The sequence below is a fragment of the Saccostrea echinata genome, unplaced genomic scaffold, assembly GCF_033153115.1.
Source record: "Saccostrea echinata isolate AGI-Se365-2 ecotype Australia unplaced genomic scaffold, CSIRO_AGI_Sech_v1 ptg000054l, whole genome shotgun sequence".
NCBI classification, from domain to species: Eukaryota; Metazoa; Mollusca; class Bivalvia; order Ostreida; family Ostreidae; genus Saccostrea; species Saccostrea echinata.
In genome coordinates this window covers 26,910,302-26,929,496 of record NW_026889803.1, presented here as the reverse complement: position 1 = coordinate 26,929,496, position 19,195 = coordinate 26,910,302, and the positions used below count along the sequence as shown (strand labels likewise).

Below are 19,195 nucleotides of genomic sequence, written 5' to 3'. Positions count from 1 at the left end.
TGTTTTAATTTCTTTTGCATGATTGATCTGACCCACAGTCAAGATTGTGAAAAGTACTATGAACAAACATTATCAAGCTGACTCTTTGTAAACTACTTAACTGATATTTGAAATTATTATAGGACAGCAAATAACACATACTCATCATGTGACATAGATTTGAAGAAAGAACTAGTGATAAAAAAGTTTTTCTTATGACTAGCTTTGTTATTTTTCACAAAAATTTAAAGACTTATCATATTAGACTTGTGTTTATAGGCCTAAAACTGAGAGATTACATTGTTGGTAAAGCACATGAGTCATTGTGTGGGATTTGTCACATTTTCTCTGTTATTTAAATATTTAGCATTCTACCAACAGAGCTGTCTGGCTATGTACAAGGGCGATCAAACTTGCCTCCATGAGTGCAATACAGATTTCTGATCCATGCATGAATTTGGAAGAGTTATATAAAGATTTGAAGACAAGCCAATTAAACCAAGCACATGCCAAAAGGGTAGTTTATTGTAATTAATGAAACAGTTCTGGTTCATGCAAGCCTCCAGTCTTGCCAAATAGACTAATGATTTGAATGGGATAGTCATTTGATATCCCCAAAATGATGATCAATAATGACACAGCTATCATACTTAAAGATAAATCTCTTAATAGTATGTATTAAGCTAATATGGAGCACCAAATAAACATAAACTCGGATAATTGAAGATGTTTTTAATTATTTGAAGATTTCAATGCACATATGTATGGAATCAATTATAGCTATCATCAATTCATTTAGACCTCAGTATAAGTGCTTTGTTCATCTCTTGAATTCAATTGAATATACAATCATGTATCTTTAATCATTTTACAATTATTTTGTTAGAGAATTAATGCATGCAAACATCAATTCTTTTCAAGAGACCAACAGTTCAATTAAAGATATCATTGTACATGTATATTCTAAAATTTTAATTATGTAAACTTTGTGTAACAGGAAAGGAGAAAATTTATGGAACCAGGAATCGAACCTGGGACCCCTACATCACTAGTTAGGTGCTCTACCAACTGAGTTATCCAGGCCGATATCTACAGCCCAAACCATTACATTCCTCCCTCCTAAATTGTCTAGGCCCTCAAAGATACAGCATAGGTTCTTATTGGCCCTAACAGGACTTTCACCTGCAAGTTCGGTTAAGTCAGTCTGGCACCAAATTATGTAACAGGAAAGGAGAAAAATGAATGACTTGACCGGGAATCGAACCTAGGACACCTGCATCTCTAGTCAGGTGCTCTTATAATTGACTGAGCTATCCAGGCCGATATCTAGGGCCCAAACCATTACAGTTGTATTAAAGATATCACTAATTAAATAGTTCCTCTCCCAGTGCTAGAATTGTTGTAGGCACTTATTAAATTAATAATTTAATTTAAAATTCAATTGAAGAAAGCAATAATTTAGTTATTTAATTGATATATTAATTAAATTATTGCTTTCTTCAATTAAATAAATTGTATCATTATTTCATTGAATTAATTCAAAATGAAAAAAACAAAAACAAAACAACAATGCAATTATTTTGGCACATCAATTCAGCAAATTATTGAATGATATCTATAATTGAAATAATATGCAGCATAATTAAGAATTCTTTGAGTTCATGTTAGTTTTGTATGAGGTGCCGTTTTGGTATTTGTTGCCAAAAAGTGATATCACCTATTTGAATAAGTGATATCACTCATTCAAATTGAAAAGGTGATATCACTTATTCGAATAGGTGATATCACCTATTCGAAATGAATAGGTGATATCACCTATTCGAATAGGTGATATCACCAATTCAAATCAAATAGGTGATATCACCTATTCAAATAGGTGATATCACCTATTCAAATAGGTGATATCACTTATTCGAATAGGTGATATCACCTATTTGAATAGGTGATATATCACCTATTCAGAAGCTGAATAGGTGATATCACTTATTCGAATAGGTGATATCACCAATTGAATAGGTGATATCACCTATTCGAATAGGTGATATCACTTTTTGGCAGTAAATACCAAAATGGCACCTCATAGTTTTGCACTCCATAAGCCAAGGATACTTATAATGAAAGAAATAAAAATTTTACTCAAGAGATCAAAGGTAAAGATTATGTGAGGTCAAATTGGTACAAAAAATTTATTTTATTTGACTTACATTGTCATATGATAATGCTTTGATCTGTTCTGTCAAAAACCATAATCCTGTAGGCCTAATGGTTTTTGTTTTCAAAGTTCTAGCCTAACTCATGATCACTCACAAAACTTTTAAGAAGAGGTCAAGGTCACATACAACAAAGCAAAACTGACAGACAACGCTATGTCTTTTTTCTCGAATAAAGTTTTGACAAAACAATCGTTATACTGCTCCAAATAAGAAAAAGGAGATTACAATATTTAAATTTGTGTTTTCCATTTTAAATTTTGGCGCCATTCAATATGAAGAGTAGGGTCAGCACGATGCAGTGAGCCTGAGGAACGCAGAAAACATGAAGTTGTTTTACAAATCAATCAAACGCTTTCTGAGGTACTAGATGAAGTATTTTATCAATGATTTGTATTGATATTGTAATAATTCTAATAGCTGCACAAAGATATGTAATTATATGGTCAATTTTGAGTAAAACATAATTTTGTTCCGAATTTCCTCTAGTGATTCTTTGAACGTAACCTAACAATGGCTTTTCTTTCTCTAAAATATGATGTTTGTTTGGAACTTGGTAGAGGTATTTGTGCAGTTTAATTTAATAGATAAGAGTATGTATAATAAATATCCAGCGATAAAAACTGATATGAATGGGCCTAGTAAATAAATCAGTAACATGAAAGGCTGGACAGGGAATCGAACCCATGACCCCTGCAAACAGCATCACTAAACAGGTGCTCTACCGATATCCACGACCCAAACCAGTACATTCCTCCCTTCTTAAATTGAATCTTCGTCCTCGAAGACACAACCCAAGTTTTTATTAGCCCCTGGCAGGACTTGCAAGTCCAGGGGTGGTCAACAGCACCAAATCTGTAACAGGAAAGGAGACAATGTGGCTGGACCGGAAATCGAACCCAGGACCCTTGCATCACTAGTCAGGTGCTCTATTGACTGAGCTACCCAGACCGATATCCAGGCCCAAACCAATCCAGGCCCAAACCATTACAAATCTATGAAAATCAAATTGTCATCCCATTCATTCCATTGCATTAATTTACCCCTTTTCTGGACTTTGATGATATAAAAACAGTACAATGTACTTAATAAACTCTTTGAATCTAAAAGTGTTTATAAACTGATGAATATACTGTATAGGGGGAAAATAACTCACGGTGTTAATATTTGCTATATTCACGGTGTTAATAAATCCGTGAATTCAAGAAACAGTGAATAAGTTTTCAATAACCTCCATTCTATATTTGGATATTTAAGAATAGACTACGATACGTGTAGTACATGGTCATTTCAGTAATTACGAGTCACACTTGTCATTCAATAATTTTAATTATCACGCTTTACTTTAATTTAGATCATCAGATAATAACCTGTATTTGTTAAAAAGCTGTTTTAATAGCTAACGCTACATGTTTCATCAATCAAAACACGTGGGTCATGGGTTTTGATTACCCGCGCGTAACTATGTTACCACGAGTATTTGTTACCTACACTATCATACGTATGTTTTTATCGACATTTTAGTTTTAAAAAATCATTCAAATAATATCGAACTTGCTGAAGATGTGGAAGGATATTATTTCGTCGACCTACATTAACAATTTCTTACCGTCTAGCAGCTGTCCAGTTGTTTTTTTGCCGCGATGTATTAAGATCTTGGGGTGTCATAATAGTCACTCGACGTTTATAGTCAAGGACTTTTAATAACTAATTGATTATTAAATCTAACTATTTTATATAAACATACCCTGTGAAGTGAATAAATAACGCTGATTATGTCGTTCTAGCTATGCTATGGATTAAACGGATATAAACAAGGGAGGTAACTTTATTATATACATGTACCGATTCCGCGAATTCAACAAACCGCGATTGTGTCAGAGGAGAGAAAAACGTGAAAATTACAACCCGTGAAATTAATCCCTTATACAGTATTATATATCAATGTCACAGTCACCTTGTATTCTGCAAACTATAAATGCATGATGTTTTATTCAATCTTGGCATTATAGTTGTTTCTTATAGCTTAGAAAATGAAAAAGAAAAAATCTGTCCAGGTTTTTGGAGTATATTGGATTATATTTAAATTGAAGCACATGGTAATTTATGCATAAACACCTTTGGTGGTTATGTGAATTACCACTTGCTCATGTGCACCAAAATCCTCATAAACCTCAAACCTAGACAGTTATTCTGAAGTAAACTTACATGGATACAATAAAATTTTATTGAAATGGTAGGGCATAATATAGTGAATGATAATCAACAATCTTTTGTTTCTCTTCAGGGCTTATCCATCCCTGAAGCTGAAGATAAATGTAAATGCAGGGAGAAATGAAGTAGACGTTGTAATGCCAGGCCTGCGGTATGATGATATCGATTTCACAGGTATGTTATTTCAATGTATTACTAAGATGTAAGATGATAGTACGTCCAGGCCTTTCAAAATGTGCCAGTACCTGGTACTTTTACCCGGCTGAAACTATGATTGTACCTGCCAAAATAGTTTTTGGAGAAAAATTTGATATCATATTTAATTAAGCTGGCTTCCAGAAGGTACCTCCTGTTTATGAAAAAGTACCACCTGTTTCTAGTCTTTAAAAGACTGTCTTTTTGAAAGCCCTGTAGATCCCAAAGTCAAATTTAACATTAGCAATGTTTTGGGGAAGAATATATAGTCTCGGAAGAATGTTAATTTTCTATCTGATTTGAGGAAAAATGAGCTTCAAACTTCTGAACATTAATGAAAAAAATATACAGTCAAACCTAGTTATCTCAAACCCAATGGGACTGAGAAAAAACTTTGAGATCTCTGATGATTTGAGATATAGGATAAAGACATAAAGAAAAAGCTGTTGGGGCCTTACTTATAAGTCAATTCAACCTATTCATGGTATTTGAGATTTCAAAGTTTGAGATAACAAAGTTTAGCTGTAGTTTACAGTGTAGAGATTAAATGATGCAAGTCTCTTTTGATATAGAAAATCTGCACTTAGTAAAGTTTTGCAAGGTTTTATAGGCATCATATTTGCATTCTTGTCAAGAGTAAAGGGAAGGGATTCAATCCTTACTAAACATACGGAAAATAAGTATGGAAATGAAAATTCTGTGTCACAGATAAAAATAGCTGCTATCAGATCTATTCTTTTCTTTAGGTCAGCCTGACACTTGGAGAATATTTGACATGGTCAACAGAATTGAAAATGCTGCCTTCTTCAATGAGGAATCCTTTCTAAATTACGATAAACTGTACAAATCAAGACACATCTCCTTTGTCAAAGCTTGCAAATATGAAGCAAAAAGCACCTTTTATGAGACTACTACTCCAAAAACCCCACTGGATGTTTCCATAAAATTGGTAGGAGTAGGAGATTCTTCATTTTCCACGGTCAGCGAAGTGGCCTGTGGCGGGGATTTAAAACCCTCCATCCGAATAAAGAACCTTCACACTTTGGTGAATATAGGGGAGAGAAAGAAAGTTGCTTTGCCTCACTGGTGGAAAAATGAGTTTGAATCCATGCTAGAGGAAAACAAACAGACTTCTCTGATGAATGTAGAGCCAGCGTTCAAGCCATTGAGCACTTTCCGCCATGAGTTTGCAGTGCCTAGTCATGACACAGACTTTTCTGATCACACAAGATGTGCCTCATATCTCAGATACTTTGTGGAAAATTCTAGCATTGCTTCTCAGCGAGGTTTCTATAAGAAAATCAAGACTAGTTTTCATGATTTTCACATAAAGAAGGTTACCATGCTATACGTCTCCCCCAGTTGTTGGGGGGACAGTTTGGTCTCTGAGACATGGGAGGGGGATGCTCCACTGACCCTTCATTGTCAGATCAGCAAGAAAGACACTCCTCATGTGGTGGTGTGGTATGGAAAAATGGAAATGTATTCAGAAGTTTATGGATTGTAATTTTGAAATTTCCTTGTGTTTGTAATCATGCACAGAGTGAGAAAAAATTTATTTGACTGAAGCATGTATGTGGGTAAAGTGAATATTATGCAGTTCTGTAAAGCCTGTTTAAATGGCAAAGTACATATGTATAATCTACTGTATTCTGCATGTGTTTAAAAAAATATTTACAACTTTGATTAACAAAATACTTGTATAAATTGAACAAATTGCCCTGCTTTCAACAACCACCTTTGAACTTGATTTGTATGTACAGTACATGTACATATTTATTAAGGGTTTTAACTGGTAATAAATTATTTGGTTTGATCTCTGATAATCTTATCTTTTATTTTTACTTAACTTTAGGCTGATTCTTTGTAGCATTGATTGTTTTTAGCTCACCTGAGCCGAAGGCTCAAGTGAGCTTTTCTGATAGAAATTTGTCTGTTGTCGGTCGTCGTTAACTTTTCACATTTTCATCTTCTTCTCAAGAACCACTGGGCCAATTTCAACCAAACTTGCCACAAAGTATCCTTAGGTAAAGAGGATTCTAGTTTGTTCAAATGATGGGCCACGCCTTCTTCCAAGGGGAGATAATTATGATTTTGTGAAAAATTAATGGCATTTAAAAATTTTCTTCTCAAGAACCACTGTGCTTGAAAACATGAAACTTATGTGGAATCATTGTGAGGTAGTGTAAATTCAAATTTGTTCAAATCATGACTCCCGGGGGAAGGGTGGGGCAACAATGGGCGATCGAAGTTTTACATGGGAATACATAAGAACAATCTTTAAAAATCTTCTTCTCAAGAACAGCAAAGCCATGATTGGTCATATTTATATGAAAGCACCCTCAGGTAGTGAAGATTTAAATTTGTTCAAATCATGACCCCCGGGGGTAGGGTGGACCACAATGGGTGATCAAAATTTTACATAGGAATACATAGGGAAAATCTTTAAAAATCTTCTCAAGAACAGCGAACCCATAATTGGTCATATCTATATGGAAGCATCCTCAAGTAGTGTAGATTCAAGTTTGTTTAAATCCTGATGGGTAGGGTGGGGCCACAATGGGAGATCAAAGTTTTACATAGGAATACAGAGGAAAAATCTTTAAAATTCTTCACAAGAACAACAAAGCCATGATTGGTCATAATAATATTAAAGCATCCTCAAGTAATGTAGATTTAAATTTGTTCAAATCATGAATCCCCCCCTCCCCCCCCCCCCCCATCCCGAGAATTTTAAACTACCTGATGATGCTTCCAATCATATATAACAAATGGCTTTGTTGTACTTGAGATTTTAAAAATTTTTTCCCATATATTCCTTTGTAAAAATTTGATCCCCCATTGTGGCTCCTCCCTATCCCAGAGGTCATCATTTGAACAAACTTGAATTTACACTACCTGAGGATGTTTCCATATCAATATGACTAAACATAGCTTTTCTGTTCTTGAGAAGAAATATTTTTTCTATATGTTCTTACGGAAAACTTTCGACCCCCCATTGGGCCCCACCCTACCCCCGGGGGTCATAATTTGAACAAAATTGAATTTACATAACCTGAGGATGCTTCCATATCAAAAAGACTAAACATGATTTTCAGTTCTTGAGAAGAAGATATTTTCCTATATGTTCCTATGTAAAATTTTCAATCCCCTATTATGGCCCATGCATCCCAATACCCGGGGGTCATCATTTTAACAAACTTGAATCTATACACTTCCTGAGGATGCTTCCATATCAAAATGACTAATCATGGCTTTGGAGTTCTTCATCAGAAGATATTTTCCTATATATTTCTATTTACAACTTTGATCCTCTACCCCAGGGGGTCATGATTTGAACAAACTTGAATCTACACTACCTGAGGATACTTCCACATAAACATGATCAATCAGGGCTTTGCTGTTCCTGAGAAGAAGATTTTTAAAGATTTTTCCTATACATTTCTATGTAAAACTTTGATCCTCCATTGTGGCCCCACCCTACCCCCGGGGGTCATGTCTTGATTTGAATAAATTTGAATCTACACTACCTGAGTATGCTTGAATATAAATATGACCAATAAGGGCTTTGTTGCTCTTGAGAAGAAGATTTTTAAAGTTTTTTCCCTTATATTTCTATGTAAAACTTTGATCCTCCATTGTGGCCCTGCCCTACCCCGGGGGTCATGATTTGAACAAACTTGAATCTACACTACCTGAGGATGCTTCCATATAAATATGACCAATTAGGGCTTTGTTGTTCTTGAGAAGAAGATTTTTAAAGATTTTTCCTATATATTTCTATGTAAAACTTTGATCCTCCATTGTGGCCCCGCCCTACCCCCGGGAGTCATGATTTGAACAAACTTGAATCTACATTACCTGAGGATGCTTCCATATAAATATGACTCATCATGGCTTTGATTTTTAAAGTTTTTTCCCTTATATTTCTATGTAAAACTTTGATCCTCCATTGTAGCCCCGCCCTACCCCCGGGGGTCATGATTTGAACAAACTTGAATCAACACTACCTGAGGATGATTCCACATGAGTTTCATCTTTCCTGGCTTTGTGGTTCTTGAGAAGAAGATTTTGAAAGATGCTATTAATTTTTCACTAATTCTTTATTATCTCCCCTTGAAAGAGGGCGTGGCCCTTCATTTGAACAAACTTGTATCCCCTTCACTTAAGGATACATTGTGGCAAGTTTGGTTGAAACTGGCCCAGTGGTTCTTGAGAAGAAGTCGAAAATGTGAAAAGTTTACAGACCGACTACAGACAAAATGTGATCAGAAAAGCTCACTTGAACCTTCGGCTCAGGTGAGCTAAAAAACCTTTTAACATCCTTAATTTTAGACATTCAAGCGCCCTGTGATGTTGTTCTTTATACATTGCCCAGAACCACATGCACCACTTTCAATCAAACTTGGCAGAAGAAATCAGTGGGTAGAATTCTTGTTTTTAAAAGCCCTCTTTCAAATCGAGATATCTAAAGAAAGAATGAATTTAGAGTATGTTCATTATTTTTTTTGACATTATGCAAACACAGTCTAACTTTATATACATCATTTGTAACCTAGACATATCCTCCATGCAAGCAAGGCCAATGTAGGTTCTCCAGGTTCCTTAGAATGGACCAGACCTAAAAACTCCATCATTCATTGAGAAAATATAGATGTAGGTCAAATGCAGTATCTGAAGCAAGTCTGATATGTACACATCCAAAAATTTAGCAATCCATACTACACCCTGATCATGCCCTCAGGACAGTGTTAATTTGTCCTTGCTTAAGGAAGCTCTCTATACTCCGCTTACTGAAGGTTTCCAATTCCATGGTAGTTTTATGCAATTAGAGTGATCTGCCCTTTGATGTAAAATGAAATAAATGGAAATTTACAGAATGAGACCAAGATAAAGTAATTGAAAACATTATTTGCACATATTTTCCCAATGTATGTAAACACGGTGATATCTGTTCACTAGTATTTCATTGTCTTTGAACATTTTTCCTATGGCAGGTCCCATAATGTTGAAAATGAACTAGATAAACTCAATATGTACACCTTTATATCAAACAATTTTCTCAAAGTCAAAAAAAAAATCTTTATTGTTTAGAGCTTCCTTAAATTAAAAAGAGGCAACATTCTTACCTCAGAAAAAAAGGATTAAACAACAATTTTCCATTGTAGAGTTATTTAATGACATGAGATGTGATCTAACAAATTAGCACTGACAATTAGACACAGGAGACATGTAATAAAATTCACTAGTCACTATTTCTTCTGTTTCTTTTTCTCTGCTTCTTCTTCTTTCTCTTTTTCTATTTCTGCAATATATTTCTCAACTTCCTCTAATTCTAGCATCTGAAAATGAAATCATATTTGTATATTTTATAAGTACAGCCAGGGTATTACAAAAACTGTACACATAAACTAGAATAATATAGGGAAATTGTATTAAGATTTAAGGTATACATGTACCATGTGCCACTACATCAGAAACAAACTACAGTCAAACCTCGTTTTATCTTGAACTCAATGGGAATGAGAAAAAAACTTCCGAGATATCTGGGGATTCGAAATATCTACGGTAAAATACTTAAAGAACAAGGGGTAGAGACTTCCAAATCACTTTGGGATATCCAAGGTATTCAAGATATCAGTGTTCGAGATACTGAAGTTAAACTGTAATTAAAAAAAAATTCTGACTTAGATAAAATACTACAATGTACTCACTTTTAATGGTTCCTTGTCCCTCATCACAGCTAACTCGACATTTTTGGCACCAGACTGGACGACTTCTAGTAAAGCTTTCAGTGCCAGCTTTATACATTCCTCCTGATTCCCCGCTACTTCATCCGTATAACTCTTCTCCAAAAATTCTCGCACTGGTTTAGCACTTCTACCAATGGCATTAGCCTAAGATAAATAAAATCATCATTAATTTAGTGTTCTGTTTAACTCTACCCTTGAGTTAAGGTATAGTGGGGAAAACAGAAATGAGTTTAGATTTACAGAATTGATATTTATGCTGACAGTGTCGATATTCACCACTGTCTTTGCAAATAAGAATTTTTTTTTCAAATTTGTTTGGAGGGAAGGACTGGGGTGGGGTGGAATTTCTGGTGAACTGTTGCCCAACAAACATCTTTATATCCTGCCTTTCCTCAAACATTTTTTCTACATATAAAAGGAAGTAAATCTTTGGAGGATCTGATATGTGTGTCACCATAAAGATAACACAGAGAGGTGAAATAGAAAACAAGAGATCTGTAACCATGCATAATAAAATATTACTTTCATATGGAAAGATTTGTACCAAATATTAAAAAATCATATATGTTGACACAAAAATTGCACACATATCCAAAACATGAATTTTGTACAATTACAAATTATCTTGAACTAAGTGGGACCGAGAAAAAAACTGAGATATCCGAGAGTTCAAGATATCAAGGTAAAAAAAATACAGTCAAACCTCATTATCTCAAACTCAATGGGACCAAGAAAAAACTTTGAAATATCAGAGGATTCGAGATATCAAGGGTAAAATACTTAAAGAACAAGCGGTTGGGACTTCCAAATCACTTCGCCATACCCATGGTGTTCGAGATATCAGTGTTCGAGATACCAAAGTTCAACTGTTAGATAAAGTGTTTGGAACTTCCAACTCCTTTCAACATATTCATGGTATTTGAAATATCAATGTTCGAGATACTGAAATTCAACTGCATTATGGATACATATTCAAAAGTTTGACAAGAGATGTGTTGGACAACAAGGTAAATATTTAGGTATATACATATAGCAAAGTATGACGTGTATAAATTCTGATTTCTTGTTTGAAAGTTGTTTCTGAGAAAAAAGTCAACAGATGGATTCACATATATAAAACCCTCATCTATCCCTCCAGAATTGGGGTATAATGACTGATATCAATACATACCTTCCACTCGTGATAGGTCCCTGATGGGTCTGTCTGGTATAGGTGTGGTGTACCATCATAATCAAATCCTATAATGAGAGCTGATAATCCAAAAGGCCTCCTTCCATTGCTTTGGGTGTATTTCTACAATTCAAATAGTTTTTTAATACATTTTTCAAAAAGATGATGACTGTAAAACAATGACCTTTGTAAACCAAGAAAGTATTGTGGCTTTGCTTCTTTTCATCTTTATTATATTGCCCCTACTTGAGTTAGTAAGATTTTATTATCCCATGTTATGTAATAACACATTTTAGCTTCAAAGAGGAGTAATTTATATTTAAAAAAAAGTTGTATATCTTAAGATTCATTGCCCTTCTGATAAGAGAGAAAACTCTCACTGGGAAAATATCATAATTGGCTAACATTCCTTTAGAAAATTGCAATTCCTGTCAAATTTTCACCTGCAGACAATGCGCGGATCTGGAGGGGAGGTGGAGGTGGGGCGGTTCGGACCCCCTGGAGTTTGCAGAGTTATTAAATGTATATACTAAACCAGTTAAAAGTGACCTTGGACCCACCCTAGAAAACATGGACTCCCCTCAAAAATGGCGATCATGTGTAAAGTTGGTATAAAAAGTCATAGGTATATAGCTTTGGAAGTCAACGACCCCCCCCCCACACACACACACGCACAGACACATGCCCAACCTGTTTGGGAAAGGAGTTTACGTTTTATGTTTTTGTTTTTTGCTTGTCGAGAATTTTCTACGTTGGAATTTTTTTTTTTTTACCGTGGTGGACCCCCCCCTGGTAAAAATTCCTGAATCCATGCCTGTGCAAGATATGCTGAAAATGAAATTGTGTGCATTTTATTTATAACTTAGATTTCTTTTTGGAAATTCATAGTGTTAAGACAAAAATTTATGATGATGAACCTTAAAATTTAAAAGTAATGCACCTCTTTCTTGTATCTTATTCCTCCTTTATATTGTAAGTGGATCAAGATTTTGATAAAATGAGACAGGTTACTTTTTCAGGGTTCGACACTCGGTAAAATTTGGTCTCGCCATTTGGGCAACCTTGGTACTGATTTCAGGTTGCCCGAATGAATTTCAGGTCGCCTGAACAAAATATCAAAAGAAACAAAAATGTACAATTGTTTAAAATTGTTAAGATAAGAGAGGTTGTGCTATTATAAAATGTAAATCAAATGTTTTTGGAATATCAAAAGCTGTCTTCCAGTATATTATCAAACAAAGAAAACAAGCAACAAATATTAATAAGCAGAATCAGAATGCTAATTAATAGGCTTTTAAAAAATTATGTTTGTTTCATGTATAATATTCCCAATAAATCAAGGGTTGGTAGGATGGGATTTTATTTATTTATTTATTTTTTGCTAATATACAATCTCACCTCACATATTGACACAAAATAAAAAGTTTCTAGTTTAAAAACATTCATTTTCACTTACCAAAAAGGCCTTAATAAACAAAAGGGGTCAAACATCCCTGGACTGAATTAACCAGGTGTGATGTTTACAGTGGACACCCAACATGGCTGTCTAGCAGCAGAAAACTAACATCAGAAAGTTGGGGGGGGGGGGGGGGGATACTAAATGTTACAATAATGATCATTACTCTTTATATTTATGGTGATTGTTGACAAGGTTTACATATTTTATATCTCAAATAAAACTTAATTTAACACTTTTGGTAAAAGTTACATCAGCTGATTGATCAAACACAGATTTGGCAGAAAGAAAAATCCACACGGCTGCTAATTGAATGGGTCGGTTGGGTTACAGGAAACAATGTTTTCAAGGCCTTATAAAGTTTATTTTTAAATATTAAATATCATTATTGAAAATTCCCACGTCCCAGGTCGTCATTTGGGCGAGCCAGACTGAAAATCAGGTCGTCCAAAATCAATTAGGGGTGGAAATGACGAGGTGACGAGCGTGAATGTCGAACCCTGCTTTTTTCACCTAACTGCAAAGGAAAACAACCATGAATCTGGTTTTAATGTAACTACCAGTTTCAATTTATTTTTTAAAGAAAAAAAGGGGGGTTAATTATGCTCTTGGCTGTGAAGATATTCAAATATCACTATAGGCCACAAAAGAAACTTAAGGTTTTTCATCCCTTGGCGTTTCTAGGGTCAATTATTCACTCGAACTCTATTGAACCAATGAATACCTGTTTGAGTTGTGCGATGTATCGTGTAATGTACTCCAATGTTACGGGATCCTCTACTGTTAGTTTGTGACTCTGACACTCAACACGAGCTCTGTTGATCAAAATTCTTGCATCTGCTGTCAATCCTTTGAAAATACACCAAATAGAAAATTAAGACTTTCGAAAAGAATTCTTGTATAAGCAAAAGCAACATAGATAATTGAAATTCTACACAAATGACAAATGCTATTATCATGATATGAAGAAGTCATATAGCAAATGCAGTGATACAATTGCATGTAACTTTATTAATGTATGATTTAGTTAATACATAAAATCATGTGCAGAGAATTCTGGTAATCTGCATTAACACTGTATGGTAAGTTCAATATATGAAACATTAAATATCCAAACACTTTAACTAATAAAAACATATTTAACTTTAATAGTAAGCACAGCGAGCTCAATAGACTAACATGTAAGAACAGAAAAATTCGAACTGAATCTGTATATTTGTCAAGCAAATATTTTTGTGAAACCTTCCCAGAATCCCTTTGCTACTAGCATTCAATGCGATAATGGCGAATGTAACAGGCCTGCAGTTATCGTGAAGATTTAGGTCTTCCTGAGAGCTTAAAACTAATAAATGTATAAAAAATTAATTGCATCTACTCTACTACGTCTTTCAAAATAAAAATTATACTATGTCTATTTAGACACCATAATGGAAATGCAGCTTACATATGATGTCATGTGACATCAATCACAGTCTAGATGTCTCATGCAGGTTGAAGTTTGGAGAGGTAGATCAAAATTACAAGTGTAAGCTAGCTGTGTAAAGAATTTTGATGGTACAACTGCGCTTGCCCCCATTGGTCACACCGTAAAACATATAATACTGAACATACCTGCAAATGCCAAAGCTACATGATCATCCAACAAAGCAATCTTTCTCACAGTCCTGTCTTCTTGTAATTTTGCTACAGCTTTCTTCTCTACCCCTAACACTACAATATTATTCCCTCTTACTCCAACCTGAAAATTAAAAAACAATCCATTAAACTAATAATAAAACAGGTTATACATTTAAAATACTAATGAATCGTTTCAGTACAGAAATTTCAAACTGCCAAAATTTTGACAATGTCAAAATACATACAAAATCACGGTAATGACAAAGCAATATTCTGTAGATTCAAAACATTTGTTATTCAATCATAAAGAAGATGTGGAAATCAAAGTATGACTTCCTGTTCAAATTACCGCTGTAGATCCCTTTTTCACAGCTTCTTGTGCATATTCAACTTGAAAGAGATGGCCATCCGGCGAAAATACAGTGATGGCTCGGTCGTATCTCGCACTCATGTTTGCGGCACTGGAGGAATACAATCAGCGTCACACGGACGCTTTAAGATAAAGAGTTGGGTAAAAGCAGAATCTGCAAAGAAATATTTTTCCTGGGCCTTCGATACGGACGTACAAATGACACATTAAAATATGAAATATCCACTAACACTGATAAAAATGAAATAGAATAGTAATATGTAAGACGGTGCGACCGTTGTGAGGGCGGAGCCTTGAAGAGAACATCTCTACATTTTATTTGATTGATAATAAAATATGCGTTAATAATCTGTGTCAGAAAAGTACAATAAAGAATTCAATCTTTTTTATTTTAAAAAGAATCCTTTCTCTTAGTTTTAAGACTTTTACTTCTCATTCATATAATGAAATTTAAGAGTGTTTGGTTTAATAAGTCTAAAAGCCCTTTACTCAGATTTTGTCTAGCCAGAACACCCAAATAGGAGGAAGGCAGAACGTGTACCAGACCAGGATTCAAATGACCCAGGCCGCAGAGCTCTAAAATGTTACTCTTCCAGCTATGTTTCGATCACACAGTGAACAAACCTGCCTGATCATCATTTCTTCACCTTTCACGACTATACATAGACACCAATCCAGAAACATCCAGACACTTAATTCTCATCTGTTACTCCAAATGCATGGTCATGACATCAAATAAAAACTAAGCACAATTTTCAAGAACCATACCAGAAGTCAAACTTGGGACCCAAAAGTGCAGACAGATGAGCTACCTCCTGAGCTATCAGAACATTGGGAACTTGAAGCCTCACCAATACCATGGCTGTGTATCTCGAGGACAAAATTCCAGAAAAAATATCACAATGCATATATATGATAAGACAAAATTTTACATTAATTAATCAGTTTCCTATTAAATTATTTTCTTATTTTAATAGAAAAAAATGTGTATTTCAGCATTTCTTTTTCAACAAATACGATTCAAATAGCCTTGAATACTTTCTAACATAAAAGCGACGTAAAAGTCTTCTTTTTTTTTAATTTCTGGAAGAAAGAAAACTTTTAGTGTAATTTGCCATACTTATTCAAATTCTGTAATTTTAAATCAAACTTGTGAACTGTACATTTCTGGGAAGTATCGAAGAGAATATTGATACATGTACTTATTTTATGTATTGATGAATTGTTAACACCCCTATCCAGTCCACACAATAAATAAAAGGATCGGCATATTTTGAAAAAATACTAGTATAATATGTTGAATTTCACGAAAGGAAAGAAAATTTAAGGATATTGTATTTCATGAGAAGATGACATACACTTCCTAATTTTTAGAATATTTGCTGTAATAATATTTTTTTAAAAATATAAGATCTTTTTTATACTGCTCAGTAAATAACATTGACCTACAGTGTATATACATGGATTACTATGGATAATATCAAATGAAGATTTCTGTATTTGCTGTTTCATTAAGCCAAGATAACATCAGAATAGAAAACTTTTAAGTAAAAATGCCCGTCACATGTTTTTGCAGCACAGTGTAAGTTTATACAAGTATATTATACCATTTAACTGCTGCAAAATAGAGATCATATACGTTTGTATATATTTATTTACAGTCACATGTAGACTGTATAGCTTTTGATTTTACACGATCATAATACGCAATCCACTATGGGTCCAAGTTTGTTGAATAAATTTTCCATTCTATATTTCATTACTTTTTAAAACAACAATTTGAAATCGTCAACCCTATCTTTGTTTTGTTCAAATTTATCTATATATGGAACGTGTTTGGTCAGACAAAATATCTAATTTTGAATATATTTCAGTCATCTGTGGTAGTTTGAGCTTCAGACCTGTAAAACAATTTCTTTTGTTGGTAAGCTTCAGGGACTCTGAGAGTGCTATCAAAGATTATCTCACATTAAAATAATATGATAAAACAGATGAAAAAAAACATGAATTAACTACAAAGAAAAATACGATGAAGACAGACCCTATACCTTCAAATGTTTATACAAACACATGTATTAACGATCAGGAAAAAAAAAAACCAAAACAGAAGAAAAAAAATCTTAGATAAATAATTCGAATTCCTAATAAACCTCCTCCCCTTCTGAGTCCATTTCCCAAAATATTTTACCATTAAAACATTTTTTTTTAATTCTTGAGAGGAAAATTATAGGCTTTGTAGGTCACAAAAATCTCATATTTTGATTATGTGTGGAGAATAATCCTTAAGACATTAGTAATAATTATACTTTATTAACAAAGATTTATTTTCCTAAAGCTGTAAGATTTTTGTTGAAAGGGGCCACAGAAAGATCCGCCCCTCCATAGTGCATATCGGCGTTTACATGTACGCAGTCTAGACAGTGACGTCACAGAAATTCTTGAAACCGAGTTTATTATTAAGTACCTCAAAATTTTGGTATGATTTTATGAGTAGTTGAATAAACACGTATTAAAAAGAGAGTACGCAAATGAAATATCAATTATGGCAAGTCGTTAAAAGTCGGCAGTGTCCGCTGATTCAGTCAGTGAATGACGTCACATGTCGGATTTATGACGATTGAGTTCGAGTTAATCGAAAACGAAAGTAACAAGGATATGTACTGTAAGGGTGTTTGGGGTTATTGGAAATGATTACACTTCATTAACACAGGATTGGAATTAAAGTTACGATTCACAAACATCTCGTTTATGCGGGAATTCGTCACGAGATTCAAGATGGAAAAGACTATGGACGCCATATTGGCGACAAGGTTCTCAGTTCCATAGGTATTGTAATAAAAATATAGTTTTCAATAGAATTCTGTATATTTTATATACATACGTGTTACCTATAGGGAGAGCTTCGCTCTCACGGGCCCTTCGGGCCCGTGAGAGGGCTCCGCCCTCTATAAAATAGAATTTACAAAAAATCAAACAAATAAATAATAGAAAAATAAATTAGAAAATTGTATATAATATTAATGAAATAAAATTTAAAAAAATGAAATAAATGAAAGAAAGAAAGAAAGAAACAAAATTACTACTTGTTGAAAGTAATATTCCAAAAATGCCTCTCAAAATACAACAAGAAACGTTCAATATCACATATCAATTATATAAAAGCAGGGACCTATATACTTAGTATATAGGTCCCTGATAAAAGTTTCCTACATTGGTGAGTCATGAACCTGACTCAAAGTCATAGTTCTCAAACATAAGGATGATGTAGTCAAAGGATAAAAATTAAGTAAATGCTTACCAGTATATTTTACGAGTATATATCAGTTTTAAATCAACATGGTCAAACTATTGACCAAATTTGTCCCTGACCTTCAACTTGACTTTTGATCTAATTAACCCTACTAATGACATGCTTCTTCCTCTGCGAGGATCTCTGTCCATCAATCAACTCTGCAGCAAGGGAAATTCGTAGTCTTTCATAATTGTATCTACAACATTTTTTTTTCACTGGCCATCTAGCATATCTGTAGCAAGTATGAGACTCCAAAGTCAAATATGATACTTTATAATTCACAATTCACCGTCTTCAAGGACATTTTGGCCCTGAAAGCAACAGAGTTCCTCTCTTACCACACTTTAGTTTTAGATGATATTTCTAAACACCTTTAGCTTTTGCACTGAAATTTTATGTTATTACTCAATATTGTTTAAAGACTTTAATTCTATTAATTTTGAGTTCAAAAGGAGAACGGTCAGGTCACAAATTCAAATATGGAATGAAATGGTTTAACAGTCACTTTAATACTGTCTATTGCATGACCCCAATTAAAACTGGAGGTGAAGGATCAAAGGTCAAGGTCACAAACTTATATACTGTTACAATTGTTTCTGGATAATATCACAAATAATCTTCTGTCCTTATGCAGTGGATATAAATTCCCAGAATTAGCTTGATAAATATTGCTTTCTACTACATTTTCTTGAATCAAAGACCAATTTAATGCAATATTCTAAGGTACAAAACCTTCAACTGTTTTTGGTAACAACAGACAAGTTCTATCAATGCATATTTTATTCATAAAAGTCATTTTGACTACCTTGAAACTGATCACAAGCAACCAAAATATTGTAGAAGATAACAAGATTCCTTGGTAAGTTACAGGTAGCCTTAGCCTGGTATGGTATATAATAAATACACAGCCCAATGGGCAATGCTCTCAAACACTCTCA

At 34.0% G+C, this 19,195-nt stretch overlaps 2 protein-coding genes across 2 annotated transcripts; one reads left to right on the top strand and one right to left on the bottom strand.

Moving 5' to 3' along the window:
- Positions 1-2,482: 2,482 nt before the first annotated feature.
- LOC133172605 (uncharacterized) lies at positions 2,483-6,424 on the top strand. The gene is made up of 3 exons (XM_061307533.1): positions 2,483-2,552; positions 4,477-4,577; positions 5,345-6,424. Exons 1-3 carry the CDS (start codon positions 2,515-2,517, stop codon positions 6,103-6,105), a joined length of 900 nt encoding a protein of 299 aa, XP_061163517.1. The 5' UTR covers positions 2,483-2,514; the 3' UTR covers positions 6,106-6,424.
- Positions 6,425-9,753: 3,329 nt separating this feature from the next.
- On the bottom strand, positions 9,754-15,099 carry LOC133172609 (proteasome subunit alpha type-7-like). The gene is made up of 6 exons (XM_061307542.1): positions 14,945-15,099; positions 14,590-14,716; positions 13,703-13,827; positions 11,523-11,645; positions 10,313-10,495; positions 9,754-9,940 (listed from the first exon to the last, which is right to left on the bottom strand). Exons 1-6 carry the CDS (start codon positions 15,044-15,046, stop codon positions 9,851-9,853), a joined length of 750 nt encoding a protein of 249 aa, XP_061163526.1. The 5' UTR covers positions 15,047-15,099; the 3' UTR covers positions 9,754-9,850.
- Positions 15,100-19,195: the final 4,096 nt, after the last annotated feature.